The 22,458-nt window shown below is 47.1% G+C and overlaps 1 protein-coding gene across 1 annotated transcript; it reads left to right on the top strand.

The window, feature by feature from the left end:
* LOC132462925 (nascent polypeptide-associated complex subunit alpha, muscle-specific form-like) lies at nt 1-19,338 on the top strand. The gene is made up of 12 exons (XM_060058704.1): nt 1-1,255; nt 5,638-5,996; nt 6,828-6,998; nt 7,234-7,324; nt 8,934-9,002; nt 9,451-9,722; nt 12,232-12,285; nt 15,078-15,170; nt 16,289-16,370; nt 16,552-16,670; nt 16,955-17,150; nt 17,358-19,338. Exons 1-12 carry the CDS (start codon nt 1-3, stop codon nt 17,360-17,362), a joined length of 2,766 nt encoding a protein of 921 aa, XP_059914687.1. The 3' UTR covers nt 17,363-19,338.
* The last annotated feature ends 3,120 nt before the right edge of the window (nt 19,339-22,458 follow it).

The raw sequence follows: 22,458 nt of genomic DNA, 5'->3' as shown, positions 1-22,458 counted from the left end.
ATGGCCAGCCACCATGGCAGCGGCGGCAGCGGCAGCAGCAGCAGCCTGGGCGGGTATCCACCTGCCTCAGCTGGGCATCCGCCTTCCAACCCCAGCGCCGCCGCCACCCGCCCCGCCTCACCCCCCCCCTGCCTCCCAGCCGCCCCCTGCCGGACACCTCCTCCTCCTTCTGCCCCTGCGGCCCCCCCGTCCGCCTGGCACCCTGAGAGCCCCCGCCAGGCCCAGACGGCAGCAGCTGCCGCCCAGCGGAGCTCGCTGGAGGTTAAGGTCGGCCCGGACGCCGTGGTGGGGCCCCAGATAACTCTGACGGGGGGGGAGTGGAGCCCAGGCCCCGGCGGGAAAGAGGGGCCTCCTGGGTCTTCGGGGCCGTGGGGCGTGCCGCGGCCCGGCACGGGCCCCGGGGCGCTGAAGATGGAGGGGGCGGGGCTAGGAGGAGGAGCCGGCGGTGTGGGAGGGTGTCGTGGTGGGGGCTCGGGGGTGGGGTTGGGGGTGGGCGGTGCAGGGCTGTCGCTGGGGAGCGCGGGACAAAGCCCCAGCAGCCCTCGCTCGTTCTCCTCCTCGTCTCCGTTCTCGCCGTCCCCCTCCGGGCCCTCCCCTGACACCTGGCCCGGGACACCCCTCCTACCTTCCCAGGGCCTCCTCCTCGCCGCCGGTCCGCAGAAGCCTCTGGCGTCGGGTCCGTCTCTGGGCCCCCCGGACCAGGACCCCGCCTCCGGACGCCCGTCCCTGGGATCGCCGGGCTTCCAGAACACCGACGGGACGCCGGCCGGACTGGGGGGCCCCGTCCGGACGGAGCCGGCGGGCCGCGAGGCCGAGGGCCCGGCCGCGCCGGGGAGGTGCCGGTCCGGCACGGAGGCCCCGCCCCGGGAGCTCCCCCAGCGCGGAACGGTGCGGCGCGCCATGTCCGACTGCTCCCACCTTGCCGTCCCCAGCATGGTGGCCGAGTCCTACCCGTCGCCCGGCAACGCCAGCGGCTCGCCGGGGTCCCCGGGGTCGGCGGCCACCAGGCCCCACCCCCCCCACGCGGCCGTGCGCCGCTCGTTCACCGTCTCCGACGAGCGTGCGGCCGGCGGCGTCTCCATGGCGATGGCGAGCATGATGCCGTTCCAGCTGACGGCGGGGCCCGCCGCCATGCCCTCGTCCCCGCCCCCCCGGAGGCACGACGGCAGCTGCGAGACCAGCGTGCTACTTCCTGTCCCGCCCTCTGTCGTCCCGCCCGTCAACGGTTTCCATAGCAATTGGCCCAACATGGCGGGTAGGTGTCGAAAGTGGCCCCCAGCGGGGCCCCTCGTTGGATGAGACCTTAGAGGTTTAGTGGGCGTGGAGAGAGCGATGGAAATAGGTGCAAACGTTAAGCTTCAGGAGACATTTCAATTACGCTACAGCGCAATTTGATGTCACGCAATGCAAACGACGACACTCCAAATGTGCCAGCCGCACAATGTTCAATTCAAATGAGGCAGCATAGAGGCATGGATGGGATGGATGCGTTGTAGGAGTGTGACTGTGCACGGAGGCGACATTTGAGGTGTAGAGATGGTGGAGGTCTTGGGTTCCGCCAAGCGCGGGGTTCAGTGTTGAGGGTTTAGATCACTGTGGTGCTGTATCGACCCTCTATTCACGCTCCACGGGAAACCTTGCTGTGACCTTTGTAGGCCGCTAGGGTAGCATTTAGGTCAGTTGATTAGGAATACATCTGACTGTCTGTCTGTCTGTCTATCTATCTATCTATCTATCTATCTATCTATCTATCTATCTATCTATCTATCTATCTATCTATCTATCTATCTATCTATCTATCTATCTATCTATCTATCTATACAGTATCTGGCTCTATATTTATCTATATATATATCAGTCTCTGTATCCACCTCTCTCTCTCCCCATCTGTCTTGCTGTGTTTCACAGTCTCTGGTTGTGAGGGAGAACAGAAACATTGATCAGAGAGTGGCTGTTTTCAAATATAGACTTGCTATTTCTGGCACGCTGTCTGTGTCGGTGTGTATGTGTGTGTGTGTGTATGTGAGCACACGTGTGTGCATTTGCCTGTGCGTATATGAGTGGGCACATGTGTGTTTTTTGCAGTGACGTGAACCTGTTTTTAAATTTCAATCTGCCCACATGCAGCTAAACGAATACAATAAAAAACTAGCAATTTTATATGGACAGGAAATATACTGGTTATCATAACTGGAATAAATTGAGGTTAAGATCTCCCCACCTATTTCTCTCTCTCGCTCTCGCTCTCTCTCTCTCTCTCGCTCGCTCTCGCTCGCTCTCTATCTCTACCAAGTCCCCATAGAGTCATGTAATTCAGTTATGAGCTTGTCCATTGCAAGGTCAACTGAATGGTTCTGATAGGTCAATATCGACCCCTCCACCTATCGATCCATCTGCAGTGTTTGTCACGAGGAAACAAGCTAGGAAGCCACAGATGGCGGTGTCCTTGGGTAATGTAGTGTGTGCACTGTATTAGTTGCAGTCCAGAGGCGTGTGTACAGATATCATGCATGAGAAAGGCAAGAAACATTGTCTCTGTGTGTGTGTGTGTGTGTGTGTGTGTGTGTCGGGGGGGGGGGGGGGGGGGGGGGATGGAAGCTGGATGCTAGCAGCATTGTGTTGCAGTGTGCTTCTGCAGATACAGGTCTATATTGTGTCTAAAGCTGGTACAGCTTTTGTGTGTGAGTATGTGCGTGTGGTGTGTGCCCTCATGCATGTGTGAGTGTGCGGACATGCATGTTTGTGTGTGTTTTCTTGTGGTGTGTGCGCACATGCATTTGTGAGTGTGCGTACATGTGTGCAAGCATGTGAGCATGTGTGTCTGTGTCCGTGTGCGTGTCTGTGTCCGTGTGTGTGTGTGTGTGTGTGTGTGTGTGTGTGTGTGTGTGTGTGTGTGTGTGAATGTGTGTGTGTGTTTGTGTGTGCATGCGTGTGTGCATGAGGCTATGTGCTTGTGAGTCTGCGTTCATCCGTGTGTGTGTGTGTGTGTGGCGTGTGTGTGCGTGTGTGTGTGTGTGTGTGTGTGTGTGTGTGTGTGTGTGTGTGTGTGTGTGTGTGTGTGTGTGTGTGTGTGTGTGTGTGTGTGTGTGTGTGTGTGTGTGTGTGTGTGTGTGTGAGAGAGCCAGTAGTTCTCGTCTGGATGACTCATGGTTCTGCTGATAGTGGCTGGAGGAATTCTGATATGAGCACCAGCATGACGGATCAACACATCTGTCTGGCTTGGGCTGCAGCCGTACATGTTCTATCAATATATTACCAGGTCCCGTAGCCGGTACTAATATTATATAAGTACTACTTTCAATATATCACCAGTAGTCTGTACTATTAGTATATAGGTCATACATGTACTATCAATATATAAGCAGTAGTCTGTACTAGTATTATGTAATTCATACATGTTATATTCATATATTTGCGGTAGTCTGTACTATTAGTATATAGTTCATACATGTTCTATAAATATATTAGTCTCAGAAGTCTCTAATAGTAGTATATTAGTCGTACATGTTCTATCAATATATTAGCAGTATCAGTTATATTAATATACTACCAGTAGTACCATAATAATCACCATGATAATCACATAATGTGCCTTTTATTTTTATAATAGTAATAGAAATAAAAGCGATAATGCTATGTAGTTCATTTAATAATGGCTGTATATGTATCCCATCGTATTTCTATTTTTATTAAATATAGATTTGATCTGATTCTTTCGTCCCATCTGTTTTATATAATGATATATTCATTATTTACTTCTCTTTCTATGTTTGGTTCTACTTTGGGATCCATATACCTTCACATAACATCCCACCCCTAATGACACAGTGACGTGGGTGTTGGTGCTGTGTCCTGTGCGGGGGCACAGAGGAAGCGTAGTCGATGTAACCAAGGGCACAGGGGCCACACGGGGGCCATCCAGGGGCCTACTGAGTCCCTGAGCCACCTTGGGGAGTTCCAACATCCTCCCAACATCACAACCCCTGTGTACGTGGCGCACACAATTAGCACCAGCCACCACCAGCCAAACCCCAGTGAGATACACAAGTGGTTGGGGGGGATTCTCCTCACTCACCGGCCCAAAAAAAAACATGGTCGTCTATTGAGTGGTTGGTCTTGTTTCGTATCTTACGTCAGAGTGTGCTTCCCCTCGTCATTCCACAACGCTGGGCCGGTATAGTGTCCATGGTCCAGGTCTCCTCTGGCGCTGCTCGCTGTCAACAGAGAGCAGCGCCAGGGTTGACCCATGGTCGCGAGCTCTGTTTCGCAGTCTTAATGTTGGAGCTGCTGGGATGTCCCCATTTAGGGAGGTGAGGTTCGTCTTTGGGGGCTGGAGGGAGGTGTTCGACTTGTGTAATCGTCCCTACCCGGAGAGGGCTTTCTGCAAGTCTCGGCTTACAAATGTTGAGGCGTTCTTCTGTTGTTGAGGTGTACAGTGGTTCCATGTGGGCTTATCAGGAAGCAAATGACTTTCTGGTCCCATTTGAACATTCACCAGCCATTTTGACCCTTTGCACCCTGCCTGTATGCAATCACACATCCATTGGTGAACCGGTAGGTGGGGCAGCCGCAGGAGAGCAGTAGTGGTTAAGGTCGTGGGTTCGACCACCAATGTCTGCAGTGCTACCTTTAAGCATCCCCAACCCCCCCTACCTTCTTCTTACTTCTTACTGTGTGTCTGAAAGCCACCGGTCGCTGTGGCTAAAAGCGTCTGCTCTAAATGACTGAACAGCGAATAGAAAATCCGAAACATTTGAGGTCACTCTAATGCAGTACTCAGAAAGGAAACGAGTGCTTGTTCCACTCTGTCTGCAGTGCTTGTTGTTGTTGTTCTAGTCTAAACCCTGTGTGTCCTACATTTTCATATCCTCATCCCCCCCAGTCTGCCTAACCCTCATCTCTCCTCGCCCTCCCACCTCGGCCTCCCATCTGCCCACGTGACCTCACGTCCCTGCCAGTCTCACCCATGCCCACACTCCTAGCTCACTAGCCCCTGGGTATCCAACCAACAACCCTCCCTGACCGCCAGCTCACCCTTTTAGTGCTGTGTCGCTCAGCCTGTGCCTGGCTGTTTGGGCATGAGTGTGTAGCTCTGGGAAAGTTTTTTTTCCTGCCTGGGTCAGATGGAAAGTCTTGCAGCACAGATAGCACTGGGAAGTCATAAATAGGTCATAAATAGTGTTCAAAAAATATTTATGGTTCCCTTTTCGGGTCTGACTTTAAATGAGTGAGGCGATGAAATATGTGATGATGTTGTTTGTGTGTGTGTATGTGTGTGTTTGTATGTCGGGGTGTGTGAGTAGGTGTGTGTGTGTGTGTGTGTGTGTGTGTGTGTGTGTGTGTGTGTGTGTGTGTGTGTGTGTGTGTGTGTGTGTGTGTGTGTGTGTGTGTGTGTGTGTGTGTGTGTGTGTGTGTGTGCGCGCGCGCGTGTTGTGTGTGTAAAGGTGTGTGTGCGTGTGGGAGAAGGAAAGTAAATTGAAGAAAATAACTTCATAAAAAATAGCAATACATCAGTCTCGCAGGTTGAGCTGGGCGTACGTGACGTGACGCAGGTGGTGGCTCATGCACATGATGCATCATGGGAGATTCTCATGGGGCCTGACCATTAAACCTCCCCTTGGGCTTCTCTCCCTCCAGGGAAACCAGACAACAAGGACAAGCAGGAGAAGGTTGACGACAAGAAGGAGAAGGAGAAGGAGGTGCAGAAACAGGAGCTCCAGGACAAGGGCCTGAAGTCGGAGAAGATCCTGAAGGAGGAGGAGGCGGTGAAGGCAGAGAAGTCGCTCCTGGACAGGAACGAGAAGATGGGCGAGAAGATGGGCGAGAAGATGGGCGAGAAGAAGGACAAGCCGGAGAAGACCAACAAAGATGAGAAGGAGGAGGAGAAGAAGAAGGGAGAGGAGAAGAAGGTGGAAAAAGAGGAGAAGGGGGGGAAGGCCGTGGCCAAGTCTCCCACCGCTGCTAAGGGTCTGCCCAGCCCCAATGGGAAGAACAAGGTAAAGGACGAGAGAGATTTGCATGCACACGCACACACACACTCATGCACTCACACAGCACACACACACACACACACACACACACACACACACACGTGCACACTCTTGGATCAAGAGAGGCTAATACACACAGGCAGGCAGGTAGGCACAGACACACACACACACACACACACACACACACACACACACACACACACACACACACACACACACACACACACACACACACACACACACACACACACACACAGAGACACACACACACAAAGGCAAACACACGCACAGGCAGACACGTGTATTCAGAGGAATTAGGTGAAGTTGATTTCAGAGAAAATCAAGACAGACAAGGACATAATTCACCTCCATCCACACAATGCTTCTGCTGAGAAAGAGAGAGAGAGAGATGTCAATTTTTATTTGTAGATAGACTGCAATACTTGAAAATCTTTTCAAGAATCATAATCTCCACGATGCAACATTTGAAATGCTGCTATCAAGATAATTTTATAATTTACCCACGATGCAACATTGGAACCGCTGCTATCAAGATAATTTTATGATTTACCACCCATTAGTATAATTTTTTGTGTGATATATTACGTTGATCTTGGGATGTGTTGCTGGCTCCAATCTTCATGATGCCACTCTCATCTATTCCATTGTTCTTTTTCTCTCGTTTTCTCTTCCATCCTTTCCTTTTTCTTCCCTCCTCTTCCCTCTTCTCTTTTTGAAACTCTCTCTCTCTCTCTCTCTCTCTCTCTCTCTCTCTCTCTCTCTCTCTCTCTCTCTCCGTCCTGTGCCATCGCATGCTTAACATGACACCATCACCAGCCTGACGCGGGGTCGGCCAAACCAAACGCAACCAAATCCCGCCCATCCACACTTTCGACCAATGGTGAGGCCAGCTCGGCCAAGCGCCCCTCCCCCACCACCGCCTCGGCCAATAAAAAAAGCCCCGGTACCAAGGCGACCACTCCTACTGCGGCCAAGAAGGCTGCCAAGGTGAGTCACACATGAATACCAAACACAGAAATAATGACAGATGAAGCCAACAGTCATCAGAGGCAGCAGCTCACAGTGGCCGTTAGAGGTTTGTACGTGGTCCAACCTTGTACTTGGAAGGACACAAAACACACTCAGACACACACACTCACTCACACACACTCACACACACACTCACACACACACACCACTGACACGCCGATGCTGCCTCCTCTCGTTTCGTGTTGTGCCACAGACTCCAGACAACAGCACAGCCGAGAAACGCCCAGCTGTGCCAAAGGCCACGCCCACTCCCCGTGCGAGCGTCAATAAGCCCGCCTCCCCAGGTAAGATACTAACGGTACACTTTGTATGTTCATGAGTTTGGGTTATATTGGGTTACACATGGTTGTGTTGTTAGGCTTGGCTCGCTTTGTTTAATTTAAGCGTGACTTATTTGAGCCTGTCTCAACTCATCTTATCTTAGATTGGTTAAGGTTTGCATGCCTTGGGTTCTCTTAGGCAAGGTTGGTAATCACTCCCGCCAGTGCTCTTATGCAAGGCACTGTCCGACCTAGCGTTGGTCCATGGCTGCTACCTGCTGCTCCTAAAAATAGAATGGGGCGATTACAACTGGGAGCATGAAAACCAACGCTTACTTCAAAGACATTAGCTGTGGCTAATAGTGGCTAATTTGAGATATAACCCATTAGCTAGACTCAGAGCCAGATCAGGCATAGAAATGATTTAACAGCGTCGGCCCTGAGCAGCAGAACAGGTCGTTAGCCTCGAGGTTCCACTGGGACTGTGTGTTGTGAAGCCTCTTATTGGGTTCTTTTCCCCACATATGGTGACGAATCTCGCACCTCGTCTCCGAGCCCCAGAGCTGCATGACTCAGCCTCACCCCTGTGTTGGCCGAACAGCAGTTTTACTTTCACTTTGTTCACGCATCATTTCATTACGCTAGCAGCCAGGGTGAATCACTCGACTGCTCTTTCTGCTGTATATTTATATATATATCTACGCACACTCATTTTGGATATTTACGCCTTAGCACTCACAAAGAATTATTCGTATAATTTTTTTATGTTTTTTTTATAGTATATTTTGTAGGTGTATACATACTTCTCTTCATCTGCTATGATGCTGTTGCCTTCAAATTGTACTCCGGGTGGTTTAAAACTGTTAGTTTTTTTTCAGAGAATACAAATATGTAGTGCGTGTTTGTTTCCCAGCTAATCTAAATTCAAATTAAGCAGTCGGTCTCTGTTGACTTCAAAGAAAGGAAGGTCAGTGTATTGGTTAAAAAAAATACAAGTGAGAGAATCGTACGCTGCCAGCATTTACCTGCAGAGCTCCAACGTGCACATCCACCAACGTGCACACGGCTAACGTGCACATCCACCAACGTTCACACCCCAATTGGCACATCCACCAAAGTGCACACCCCCAACGTGCAGATGCGCCAACGTGCACACTCCCAACGTGCAAATCCAACACATGCACCCAACGTGCACACCCCCAACGTGCACATCCAACACATACGCCTAACGTGCACAGCCGTGCGCCTCACAGCTCCTAAAGTGGTTATGAGTCACAGCCGACCTCCAGGGGACCCCAGAGTTATGAGTGAGACACTCCCCATAACTTTCGGCCCACAAACTATATCGCTATATCAATATTTCTATTACCGCCATCGGCTATTTTTAGCCGCTGTAATAACTGAATTTCTCCCTGGGGGGGCGGAGGGGTTGGGGGGGGTTCCATTTAGCCGTTGTTATTTAAGCTTCCTCCGATCGAAGCAGAAGGAACACAGGACTATGGATCTTTTTCTCCATTTGGACCCCGGTCTGACATCAGACCTCTTCACACACAACAGGGAGGGGGAGGGGAGACATTGACGTAGCTCGCGTTCCTGCGTAATACCGAACTGTTGTCTCTGCTCCACCTAACAGGTAACAAGGTGGACAAGCCTGAGGGCAAAGCCGCAGACACCAAGAAAGCTGCCACCCCTAAGACCACAGGTAGCTTCTCTCTCTCTCTCTCTCTCTCTCTCTCTCTCTCTCTCTCTCTCTCTCTCTCTCTCTCTCTCTCTCTCCCTCTCCCTCTCCCTCTCCCTCTCTCTCTCCACACAGCGTGATGTGCCGGCTGACAGCCGTTCTATTTGTAGAGTCCAGTATAAGTGTGACATTTATGCTATTTACAGAGCTATTCTGTTCTGTAGCATTTTAGAACATAATTGAGATGTGTGATGCGTGCAATGTTCCAATCAGAATGAAGGATTCAAATGTTAACCTTGCCAACTGTTTCCTCTCTCTCTGTCTGTCTGTCTGTCTGTCTGTCTGTCTGTCTGTCTGTCTGTCTGTCTGTCTGTCTGTCTGTCTGTCTGTCTGTCTGTCTGTCTGTCTGTCTGTCTGTCTGTCTGTCTGTCTGTCTGTCTGTCTGTCTGTCTGTCTGTCTCTCTGTGTCCAGCTCCCCGTCCCCGCCCCCGTCCAGCCCCGGGCCCCTCCCCCTCCCCGACTCAGGGCGCTGCCGCCGCCTCCAACGGCGAGCTGTCCCACCGCCGCCGGACCCTGACCAAGCCCCCCGTGCCCAAGCAGACCCCCGTGGACAAGAAGGCGGCGGCCGCGCCCCGCCCGCCCCGCACCCCCCGGCCCCTCAACACGCCCACCCCCGACCTGAAGAACATCCGCTCCAAGATCGGCTCCACCGACAACATCAAGTACCAGCCCGGGGGAGGCAAGGTAGGAGACACACCGCATCCACAACCACAACCATAAGGACCGCCTGGCCAGCAGGGGGACAGCCGGGCGGTGGGTGGGGGGGATGAGTGAGGTAGTTGAAGGGGTGGGAAGATGGTGGCATCCACCGCTGTGATTGGCCGGACCCCCCATATTCACCAGGGTGGGTTTCTTGTAGGTCGACCGAGAGAGAGATAGCGAAGGGACAATGGGTCCGTCTGTCTGTCTGTGTGTCTGTCTCTCTGTATGTCTGTCTGTCTCTCCGTCTGTCTGTCTTGCCTGTGTGTCTGTGTGTCTGTCTCTCTGTATGTCTGTCTGTCTCTCCGTCTGTCTGTCTTGTCTGTGTGTCTGTATGTCTGTCTCTCTCCATGTCTGTCTGTCTGTCCGTCTCTCTGTCTGTCTGCATGTATCTCTTTATGTATGTGTCAGCCATACATTATTCAGTTAAATTTAAGATGCTCTCTATCTCTTATCTACACTCTCTCTCCTTCCCTCCCTGTCTTTACAGCACTCCCTCAGTCTCTTTCTGTCGCTCAGTCCGTCTCTCCTTTACTCTCTCTCTACTGCTCTTCCCCTCTCTCGCACTCTCTCATCCAGTCTCTCTCCTTCACTCTCTCTCTACTGCTCTTCCTCTCTCTCTCATCCAGTCTCTCTCCTTCACTCTCTCTCTACTGCTCTTCCTCTCTCTCTCATCCAGTCTCTCTCCTTCACTCTCTCTCTACTGCTCTTCCTCTCTCTCTCATCCAGTCTCTCTCCTTCACTCTCTCTCTACTGCTCTTCCTCTCTCTCTCATCCAGTCTCTCTCCTTCACTCTCTCTCTACTGCTCTTCCTCTCTCTCTCATCCAGTCTCTCTCCTTCACTCTCTCTCTACTGCTCTTCCTCTCTCTCTCATCCAGTCTCTCTCCTTCACACTCTCTCTACTGCTCTTCCTCTCTCTCTCATCCAGTCTCTCTCCTTCACTCTCTCTCTACTTCTCTTCCTCTCTCTCATCCAGTCTCTCTCCTTCACTCTCTCTCTACTGCTCTTCCTCTCTCTCTCATCCAGTCTCTCTCCTTCACTCTCTCTCTACTTCTCTTCCTCTCTCTCATCCAGTCTCTCTCCTTCACTCTCTCTACTGCTCTTCCTCTCTCTCTCATCCAGGCTCTCGCTCTCTCAGTATATCGCCTCTCGACTTCTTCTCGCCTTCCACCTGCTGCTTCTATTCCTCACAGAATAACACGCACACATACCAAATGTCAATGTCAACATCTGTAGCTCATTCTCTCTCCCTGTCTCACACACACAGACACATACACACACACACACTGACCCACACACACACACTGACCCACACACAGTGAGTCTGCATGATTTTTTCGTTTTGCTGCAACCTTCTCTCCATCTAAGGTCAACCGCCCCCCGGTTAAGGTCCAGTGACCCCCCCCCCCCCCCCCATAGTGTGGACGAGGGACACCCTGAAATGGCAGGGCAGACAGCCAGCATGTGTTAGCGATCCAAAGTGACACCTAACCTTTTCTCTCATGGGGGGCGATGTGAAGGACTGTGAGGCGTGTGACAGAGAGGTTCACAGCCAGGTAGCTGAGCACCTTGAATACACAGACGTATTCAATATCAACTACGTATGAAAATGTATTTTGAGAAGCTAATTTGAACATCACACTCCATCTTCATAACCTGTGATGGCTGCTCCTGTCGCCGCTGCATCTGGTCTCTGTCAAGGTGAAAGTAGTATAATGCATAACCTTGCAGTCCTCTGACTTAGTCTGGTTTATAGTATAAGCTCAATGATGGGCCTCTGTGTTATGAGTCGCAGTTCTCCAAACACAATCTACTTTTTTTTTGTCTTGTTTTGATTGATCCTGCTGATAACTAGTATATCCATCCCTTCTTGTGAGTAGTCCTGCTTTGTCTGTGACAGTTATATCTGTCCTTCGCTACGATTGATGTCACCATCCCTTCTTTTGATTGGTCCTTAAGTTCACTAAATTCTCTTTAATTCTCTTTGAATGGTTCTGTTGATATACATCCCTATTTCTGATTGGCTCGCAGTTGATAAACATCAGTGTTGCTGCTATTGAGCCATTACCTCCCTATAACCCGAACCCGATATAGGGCCTAAAAAAAAAAATATTTGGTTCCTGTTGGTTGTCAGTTGAGGTCATGGGTAGGTAGGGAATTTATTTTATTTTTTTATTTTATTTTTTCCAGCGGCAGCGAATGATAGGTAGGTTGTTTTCATTTAAAAACGAGAAAATTCGCTCATCTTTGTACAGAATGAAGAGGTGCTGTACCAAAACGTAATTATAGAGGTGCTGTACCAAAACGTAATTACATAAAAATATTTTTTTTTAATTTAATTTTATTTTTTTATAAAACTCATCAAATAATTTGGGTCACACATAAATTGACAGGGTCGGTCGGAAACCGGAACCAAACAAAAAATTTTTTTAGGCCTAGTGTGGTGGTGTGTAATTGGTTGGGGGTTGTATTGACGGTGCTTCTTCTCCCCAGGTCACCCAGAACAGCAAGACCTCTGACTCCTCAACCCCAGCAGCAAAGCCCAGAGTGAGTCCCTACCCTCCACACCCCTATACACTTTTATTATTTTTATAATGTTATCCTTTTAACATTTATCCTTGCACCCAGCAAACCTCCATCTCGAGCTGCTTTGTTTCAACATCCACCAATAGCAGTATCAACCTAGCTTACACTGATTGCATTACATTACTTGGGGATATTAAGCAATCCACCTAGACTACACCTGCTAATGACCTTAGCAGCAATATCCCCAGCAATTACCCATTCATTGCTTTTAACACGGCTAGCCTACGCCCATTGTGTAGTGGGTACATTACCATACGCCATCTAGAAATCCACATAGCATACTTGCATTATTTTAAGTACATTAATAAAGCAATTCTGCTTGCATGCTCCCAGTAATTACATTACTATATGCCACTTAACAAGCCGTTCAGCAAACGCTCAATAATTACATAACCTTCTGCTGTAATGTAACAACAACACTGCCCAGAACTACAAGAACAACACTTACTCCCCTTACTCACTCACCTCACCTTACCGACACTTCAAAGACCATGATGCACCTGGCCACCCAGGACCTGACAACAGACTTGTTTCCATTGCATCTCCCTCGCATGACAGTACAAAGCGCAGCCACAGTACACGTCAAAGCACACATCTGCATCCTCAACACCGTCACCCTCGTGATGTGTCAGCTCAGACCCGTCAAGAACGGCCTCCATGCCCTCATTGTGTAGATATTGGTTTGACAGGTAAGAGCATGCCAGCCATTGATATTGATTCATGAGTCAAGAGTTGAATTCTTCAAATGCACAGTAAAACACAGGGTAGTTCCTGTGTCAACTCTTTTAATATATCCGGATGCACATGCTGTCTGACACTTTCGTCACATGGTAACAACATGGTACATTATCCCTCGGGAATTCATAAAACATCAGGTTCTGTAACATTATTAAATTTATCTCACTATCAACTAACTCATTATTATACTAGTATTATTTTCGTTTTCATATCATCGTCACATCATACATTAAGGGCCAGAAATACAAAAATAATCTGAGTGGAGTTATACTCAAAATGTTTGAAAAAAGAGTATTATTAAAAAGAGTATTATTAATATATTGTTGTGGAGTATGTGTAGGTTATATCTAGGTAAAATAAAAGTATCATAGTAGTACTCAATTCAACGCTTTCCTACTCAATTCAACGCTTAACTTTGAATTAACCTTTGAGGTGAGCCAAATCAAAAGCAGCTATGAGGATTCAAGACGGATTTCACATCAGGCCATGTTAGATGGAAGGAAATACGTAAACAACAGCAATCGAAAATCAAACAGATCTCAATTCAATTCGCAAACCATTGTTGCCGCTATATGTGTGCAAGCGCACTTGAGTGCTCGTGTGTGTGTGTGTAATTGAGTGCATGAGTTTGTGTGCGTGTGGCTGTGTGCGTTGTCATGCAACAAGTCGGGTGACTCATCCCTTGAGTCTGTAGCACTTGCGTCACCACCTGCGCGTTTCATCCTGGAGGCGTGGTTAGCGCGGCAGCAGAGAGAGAGCGAACAGCGAACCCGCTTTTCTGTGTTCGCCGTGGGTCGTCTAGCAGGGAGGCAGCCCCCTGACCAATCACACACACTCAAAGGAACAGCACTCAGGGCTCACAATGTCAGCGGGTTCTCCGATCAGACTGGGTTCTGTGCAGAAACCCCATCTACTTAAGGACATGCCCTTCACAGAACTTCAAGGTCACCCTGTCCTCCCTCAATGCAGACAAAGGGGCCTGTAGAGGTGTTTGTTTGGTGGTTTGGTTTATGCACATGGTCCTTTTGAGGTAGTGAGCGAGTGCGCCAGGACAGAGGGGAGAAAAGAGGGCTTCTGGAATTGTTTCATTGGAGGTATGCTACCCCCCCCCCCCCCCCACCACCCCCACCTGTCCTCCGGCGCGGATCCATTGTACACGTTGCTATGGATTCGGCACGTCGATTATATGCGATTGGCTCTACCCCAGCTGTGCTGTGTGCAGTACCCTGTCTCACCACTAGGTCTCTCTGTCTCCCAGCCCCGGCCCTTCTTTCTGTCCTCTCCTCTCATCTTTGTTCATGGAAGAGATGTGTTGTTATTAAATTGGTTTAATCTGGAGTGTCATTACAATATTTTAACGTTATCTATCTTTAATGTACTGCTTTTGTCTACATCTATGCTTAGCATTTTTCTTATGGGCTTACTGAATACCTTTTTGTACCATATCTGGAAAGATATGGTATAAGAAGCTCCCTAAAGTAATTTCCTCACAGTGCTTGTAAAGCTCCATAGCTTAAGTATTTATGTTTTATTTCCTTCTAATCTTGCCTCTCGATGGCCCTAGGCCAAATTAAATGCTTCTGCTACTATATTAAACCAATGGATATTAAAAAAGCTGCATATACAGACTTAATCTGAATAAATCCTGACTATTACGTCATAACCTCATGATGGAATCTAGTGATAGGCTAAGAGGGGTTTCTGAGATGAACGCCATTCAACCCATTAGTTCTAGGTGGAATTTAATGACAAAATCTCTTCCATACGTGCTACTGTTTTCCTATTAACGTAACCTGGCTGACCTGCTCTTTTCACTGCACTGTTTTGTTTTTCTTTCTTTCTTTCTTTCTTTCTTTCTTTCTTTCTTTCTTTCTTTCTTTCTTTCTTTCTTTCTTTCTTTCTTCCTTTCCGTCTGTCTGCTTGTCTCGTGGCCATGTCTGTCTGCCTTTTACACCTGCTTGCTCTGTTCTGTCTGTGTGTCTGTCGTGTCGGCACGTCTGTCTGTCTGTCTGTAGGTTCAGATAGTGCACAAAAAGCTGGACTTCAGTCACATCACGTCTCGCTGTGGCTCCAAGGACAATATCAAACATGTCCCCGGGGGGGGCAACGTAAGTAGAGGCAGAGCTGGAGGCAGACTCTGGCACATTCCCATAGACTCCCTCAGCCGGAATTAGCTTTAGCTCCGATCGCCCCGCTGCCCGGGTTGCATTTATTCACTGACAGTGAAGGGCATGTCTATTTTTATCATTAGCTCATTATTAGCACACTCTGACATGAGTATGCATACCTGACAAGTTGGCCTGAGGGTCGAATTAGCATTTTTTAATAAAGACTTTGCATAAACGTGCTTTGGCCAGAAATAAACTTAGAATCCTTTGTGAAGCCGTGGTTTTTCTAAGGCTTGAATTAAAGTCAAGGAAGTCAATGGGGTTTGCACAGCCCTTAATGAGAGTCTCAAAGGGCTCCACGCGCCCAAGTTATTTGACGTTCTAAGCCCTCTAAAGGGCCAAAACACTTGTTCACCCTTGAGAGGGAACACAGAAGAAGGATTCTTGATTCCAGCGAAGGGTAGGAGTGCAAGGCATCTATGCAGAAACTGAGGACATTTTCAACCCGCTCTGAGTTAGGATGTGAAGGTGGAGAACTAGGTCAACATTAGAGCATTGCATCTCAGCCCCACCTCAAGGGCCTTCACCCAGAAACAACCCTATCATGCGCACATTAAAAAGACCCTGTGCTAAGCCAAACTAAATTAAACACTTCCAGTTGATCCCGTCCATTGCGGTGCTGGTTCCTCCTTCGCCCTTTCTTGTAGCTTGCCGAGCTAACATGACGCGATCGCTCACATGATGTCATGGCCCACATGATACGCTCGCCGGCCCGACGCCCTCATTAACATTTGCGTCGGCTAACTTACGATTCGTAACAAAATGCGAGCCGAACAGGATTTGATGTGATTCCTGAAACCGTGATACAATGAGTGTGGGACGTCCTTGTGAACGAGTGAACTATATCTATTGTGTGTGTGTGTGTGTGTGTGTGTGTGTGTGTGTGTCTCTCTCTCTCTCTCTCTCTCTCTCTCTCTCTCTCTCTCTCTCTCTCTCTCTCTCTCTCTCTCTCTCTCTCTCTCTCTCTCTCTCTCTCTCTCTCTCTCTCTCTCTCTCTCTCTCTCTCTCTCTCTCTCTCTCTCTCTCTCTCTCTCTCTCTCTCTCTCTATTCTGCTTAGGTGCAGATTCTGAACAGGAAGGTTGACCTGAGCAAGGTGACTTCCAAATGTGGCTCCAAGGACAACATCAAACATAAGCCAGGTCAGCCATGCCCTCCTCTCCTCACCTCGGGAGGGGAGGGGAGACGGGAAGATAGGAAAAGATCTTTTCTCTCTTCTCCCCTCTCCTCTTCTCTCTTCCCATCCGTTCTCCTTTCCCCTTCTGTTGAGATATACTTTATCATCTGGACTCATCTATTCTCAATTCCTATTTTCAAATGCAGGCGGTGGCGACGTGAAGATTGAGTCTCATAAAATGAGTATCAAGGCGAAGTCCAAGATCGGCTCCCTGGACAATGTGGGACTGGACCCGCTGAGCAGCGGAGCCACCAACGGGCACAAGGTGAGGGCTGCAGCGGGTCCATTCAGTACTGTTAGGATATAGAGCGACTGTGCTGGTAGTCTGCCATGTACTAAGTCCAAACGCTTTGTCCGATTTCTGCCACTAGGTTTAGAAGTAGTACCCGTCCTTCTCCCTGTCTTTGGTTCATATTTGATATGAAATGATAATTTACGTTATGGTATTTTATATAAATTGTATATATACGCATATATTTATTTATGTTATTTGAATGATATACTGTACAGTATAGGCCTGTCTGTTAGCTAACATGCTTCCCTGTGCAGGAGAAAGCTGAGAACAAAGCATCCACTTCCCCAAGCACAGCCCCGACGACAGGACCAGGAAGTGTTGCCAAGGCCGGGGCGGCCCCGGGAAGCGTTGCCAAGGAGAACGGGGTGAAGGAGCCCATGCCCAGCACACCTTTTGGGGGTGACGGACTGAATCAGCCCCTTAGCATGAACAAACAAATGACTGAGACAAGTAAGATAGCACACACAGGCATGTACACGTACACACACAGACATATATTGTACGACTAAACATCAATAATGTATTGTTGAAGAGTGTTACGTGAAAAATAAGTTTAATTTATTTCCCCTTTTTTATCTTTCTTGCTTCTTTCCTTCAGTCCAATTACCCCCTAACGCTAACTCCCTCCTGTTTATTTTCTACTGTTTCTTTCTTAAGATTGAGTCTCAATGGTGGTTAACCTTTTGGCGGGAAAACTGCGCTTGCCCTCCTGCCTACAGACAACCAACCAACCAACCACGGTCCTTCATCCCGCCCACTGCAGCACCGAACCGACCAATCGCCTCATAGTGATTCTCTGGGAGGGTCCACCTGCCAGCTTCTGCTAAAACCCCTCCCACCGTTTGACCTTGTGGTGACCTTCGATTGACCTTTCACTCTCCTCTGCAGTAGGGACGAAACACATCCTGTTTATCTGTGTTTCCCTGTTTCTGGTACCACTGTCTTCTACTCACTTAAACAACTAACAAGTAGGTTTAAACAAAACACCCTCTAAATATCTTCCACAGTACCCCTTTAACTCCTGACTTGTGTGCATGTTCACACTGTCCACGGGGGAGTCATTTCACATACGTCTACTAGACTAGATACAGTAAATCCATATATAACCAGTCCTTATTCTTCTCACTGTACTCCATGCAAACATTTTCTCAGACACCTCAGTCACCTTTTAGTCACAGTTTTTGAGCTTCTGAACTTTGACCCCAGTTCCACTGCTGCTCAGGTGCAGATATACTAGTTCCCTAAAGCTCTATATTACACTTTATTTACCATTTTCTCAGTCACAAGCATTCACTCTCTTAGACTAGTACACCACATCTTTCTCCCCTTTGTCTCTATGGACAAATCATAGTAATTTGCCCCAACACGCTAAAGGCTAGCTAGGTAATTAGCGACTGAGTTAGCTAAGTGGCTAACCCATTAAGGCCGAGAATCAGACGAGTCGCTTTGAATCTGCACATTCCAGTCACCAGGACAACCAGCGTTGACGTCAGAGCTTATCTCTACTGACACTCTCATAGGCCTCCTTGCATACCACTTCTGCAGCAAGCTAGCGTAGCGTAGCTGTGGTGCTGTGTACTGTTCCGCCTGTATTTGGTTCTGTGCGTTGTGGTTTGCGCTAACAGACAGTTAGGGACGAGACTCTGAGGAAAGATCATTCTTAAACTGCTTGGTCAATTCTGAAAAGCGCCTCAATGGTCTGTTTGTTTCAATGAGCCTTGGCCATAGGTTTAAAATGCTTTGAGAGGTAAGATGCACATCATCGCTGTGTATCCTTTGGGTTGAGAAGATAAGATGAGATGGAACTGTGTTGGTCCCAGACAGCAAATTCAGGTGCAATGGCAGCAAGAATAGGCACTAAAATAATAATTCAGAGACTCAACTCTCAACTAAAAACGATATTTATTAATGTATTTATTTTCTGTGTGTATTCCACTATCCACTTTTGTTCCTGGAGATAGACATGAGGACAGACAAACAGACAGACAGGCAGCTGCCATTGATGCATTATAGTGGCTGAGTGAGGCACTTCCTGGTGAGCGAGGCACAAAAATGGAGCACAGAACTCTACTAGATATGTTGCGTGCTTTAGATTCCTGTTTGTAAAGCCAGTGGCTGTTTTCTTCATACATGTAGGCCTCTTTAACAAACAGGGATATAGAAACAGTGAACACACACGCACGCGCACATATGCATGGAGAATTCAAACTCATATACAAACACATTGTGCACAGAGAGATCCGCACACATACACAGAAGCCAGACTACGTTATAGTTCTATAGTCAGAATAACAGCTGCATTGTCTCGGCTGAATACTTGCTAACGAGTTGTGTTGTTGTGGCGTCCTGTCTGATATATAATCAACATCACAGGTCGTCATGACAACGACCTCTTCACGGCCGTAACCTAAAAGGCTACAGCTCTTTGGGCGGCAATACACCCTTTTTAACCTGGCAGTGCTTACACGCGTGCATGCACACACATACACATACACACACACACACACACACACACACACACACTCACACACACACACAAACACGCACACACACACACACACACACACACACACACACACACACACACACACACACACACACACACACACACACACACAGTGACAGGAAAAACATAAAATGAGAGAGTGAGATTTTGATCAAATTTGTGAGGACTGAGTTGGCTTAAAGAAAGCATTAAGGCAATAACCATATGTTCCCAGAGAGCCGTAACATTTCATACTCAGTTGTCCATGTTATTACAATGAAGCTTCACTCATTCATCACGTGTCAAGTCATGTGTAGTTAGCTGCTAGCATAGCGCTAGCTGCTAACCTGCTTAAGGTGTACAATTCTTGTGCTGTATGCAATGGCTGAAATTAGACACTGACACATCAAATTTGTAGCAATTATGTTAATTTGCCTCTGGGCTATATATATATATATTTCGTTATCAAAAGTGATACGTATAGTGATATGTACCGTGCATATTTATAGCACAGGCTATACACTACAGTGGTGGGTTGTCTGTCTTTTTGTTTAATGTCTCTGGATGTTTAAAGTAATCTTTAAATGTGATACTAAAAGATTGACTGGGTGTGACCATGGAAAATACACCATCACCAAATTTAGAAAACAATTTTGTCTTGAAAAATAAAGATCCATGTTAAGAAAGAGAGAAAGGATTTACATATTTTAAAACACAATTGATTGAAATTACGATTGGCTCCATATAATAACAACATTTTCTCTTTTCATTTGAACAATTTCTGTTTTTCTCTGTACATTGCACAAAAAAATAGTTTCACCTATGTTCCCTAGCCTAAGCTTTAGTAAGTCAACACTGTGATATAATTTTGTAGATAAAATCCCATATTTTAGTATTTATTTAAAACGACATAGTACCAGCAACCCCTGAAAATTCTGTCACTCGATTCTATGCATTATGCTTTAAAGACCGATAGTAGCAGTTGGTTTGGTTTAGTCAGCTGTGATTGTGGCCTCTTGCCGAAGTAGTTTCAGATGTGTGAAGTGTTGTTGCTGGGTGCAGCCCTTAGAGGGCGCTGATTAGCCTCTGGAACACTGATAGTCTGGCTTTGGGGAAACAAACCGTGCAACTACCACGATTACTCAGAACCACAGCAGGAAAAAACGATGCTCTTCTTAGAAGCCTGCTTTTTGTTGGCCACAGCATAAAGTGACATTTATTTCTGGAACCATCAATACTATTCAAATATGAAAATATATATTAGCAATGTACAGTACCCCATTTGAAACTCAAATGCCCCCATCTTATGTGATATTGATTCTAGACAGGATGTTGTTCCTTTTTCGATGGACCAAGCTGCTTCCCTGTAATTCACCATGTTGATGTCGGCTACGTGGTGTGAGCGTGGGCAGTCAGGAGCTAAACAGTCTTAATCGTTCAGTTTAGATGTAGCACTGATAATCAACGAGCAAGATATCAAATTAAATACAATAAAGACTAGACGCGTACAAGCACCTTCCGAGAATACTTTGTAAGGCGTTGTTCCTGCTAAACAAATATTAATGGGTTGCTAAAAACTACATATATAGCAAATTGGTGTGACTCTTGTGAAAACAATAATGTGAATCTTCTTCTAGAAGTACAATTGGAGTAAAGGCACTTTGAATGGTCCTTAGAGCTATCTGTGTACATAGACCTAGATACAATAGAAACAGCTGTGGTACTCTCGTGTCCGGGAGCTCTTTGTTGTACTCACCTACAGCTAAATGGAAGGATTTGTCTGTGTATCCTGAAGGATACATTAGGTTTCCTTGTCCTCGCATTGGTCACTGGTCAGGTTAGTGGATGCTCATTGGTTAGTGCTTGTGGGTGTCGTGCCAGCGGTGTCGTGCCATTGGTCATTAGCAGTCTGACACCTAGCTCTCCACCGTGCTCCTCCATACTCTTCTGTTCAAGCAACAGAGCAGCTCTGGGTCCACTAGCTATGACTTCAAAAGTTGGATAGCCAAATAGTTATTTTTCACCAAACATCTAGTTAGAGAAGTTCCAGTTGGTATAGCAGGGTCTTATTTACTTAAGGTTAAAGTTCAACCAAGTTGGAATTGTGCATATAAAGGGAAGGTTAAAATATAGATTAGGGACTAGGGAAGGACAGGGATTCTTTTTATGCTTTATGAGTTCCCCTGCTCTGTTACTTGGACAAATAGGACCCCAATGTCCTTTCACTCTGACCTTTAACGCTTTATAAACGCCCTAATGAGTTGTCCCTCTTACCGTCCCCTGTATATAGACACTACCTTGTTTTTACCACTACAGAAGTAACACAAATAATAATAATAATAATAATAATAATAATAATAATAATAATAACAATAAAAATAATAATATAATAACTTAAAAAACAACTGAAAAAATCACAAAAACTTCTGTGGATCTTGACAGGGTGTTTGTAGGTGTTGACGAAGGAGCTTATCGTCATGGTAACTATAAGTAGAAAAATCATTCAAGGAAAAAAATTTGAGGAAGCGAAAAACTGTTGCTTTTCTTTTTGTTTTCCGAGTCTGCCTTTTTTCCCCTGACAAGAAAAAGGGCTGCTCGAGTTTGAAGAATGTCAAAATAAATAATTAATTGTATTGTATTAAAAGATGCAAGATGAGATGAAATACATGTTTGAGGATGTCTGTGTTCTTCACAGTGAAGTGTCGGTTAATTGCTGGATCCCAGTGAGACAGTTGGCGAGAGAACACTGTGTGTCGGAATACCTGCCTGGACGGAATCAAAGTCAAATATGTAACTGACAAAATCAAATTATTTCTTCACATTGAATCAAGTTCCTTCATCTTAAAAACGAGAAAAAACAGTTTCTCAATTGATAATACACAAATACATTTATATTTCATCAAATTAGATGATGACTCAAAATTTTCATCAATATATCACCAGTGGAAAAAATGTCCCAGGTTACTGACACACATTGCCTTGCCCTGATTCCCGTCTACTGCCACCATCCCTGTAAACACGAACGTCTACAAGTGCATGTTCTTCTGGCCTTCGGTAGAGAATAGACTGCTTCTTTAAAAGCTCCCAGACATATCTGCCAACACCAGTAGCGTTACAGAAGGAAGCCAATTGAGTCAGAAGTTGTGTGAAAAGTAGACCAATTGTTTACATTAAAAAGTACAATAAATGCAAAACCACTCGTTCCCAGCGGCTCTCTGCGGGACATGAGTGAGGATCCCCAGGGAGACCGGGATTGTTGGCTGATGTTCCCTG

This window comes from Gadus macrocephalus, chromosome 8, assembly GCF_031168955.1.
Source record: "Gadus macrocephalus chromosome 8, ASM3116895v1".
In the NCBI taxonomy this organism is placed as follows: Eukaryota; Metazoa; Chordata; class Actinopteri; order Gadiformes; family Gadidae; genus Gadus; species Gadus macrocephalus.
The sequence above is the reverse complement of the archived record's forward strand: the minus strand, read 5'-3'. Positions and strand labels throughout refer to the sequence as shown.

Excerpts from the sequence above, each read along its gene's own strand:
- LOC132462925 (XM_060058704.1), top strand. The coding sequence starts at position 1 with ATGGCCAGCCACCATGGCAGCGGCGGCAGCGGCAGCAGCAGCAGCCTG. Across the intron at positions 5,997-6,827 it reads GCCCCAATGGGAAGAACAAG|CCTGACGCGGGGTCGGCCAA; the intron begins GTAAAGGACGAG and ends CACCATCACCAG. Across the intron at positions 16,371-16,551 it reads CAACATCAAACATAAGCCAG|GCGGTGGCGACGTGAAGATT; the intron begins GTCAGCCATGCC and ends TTTCAAATGCAG.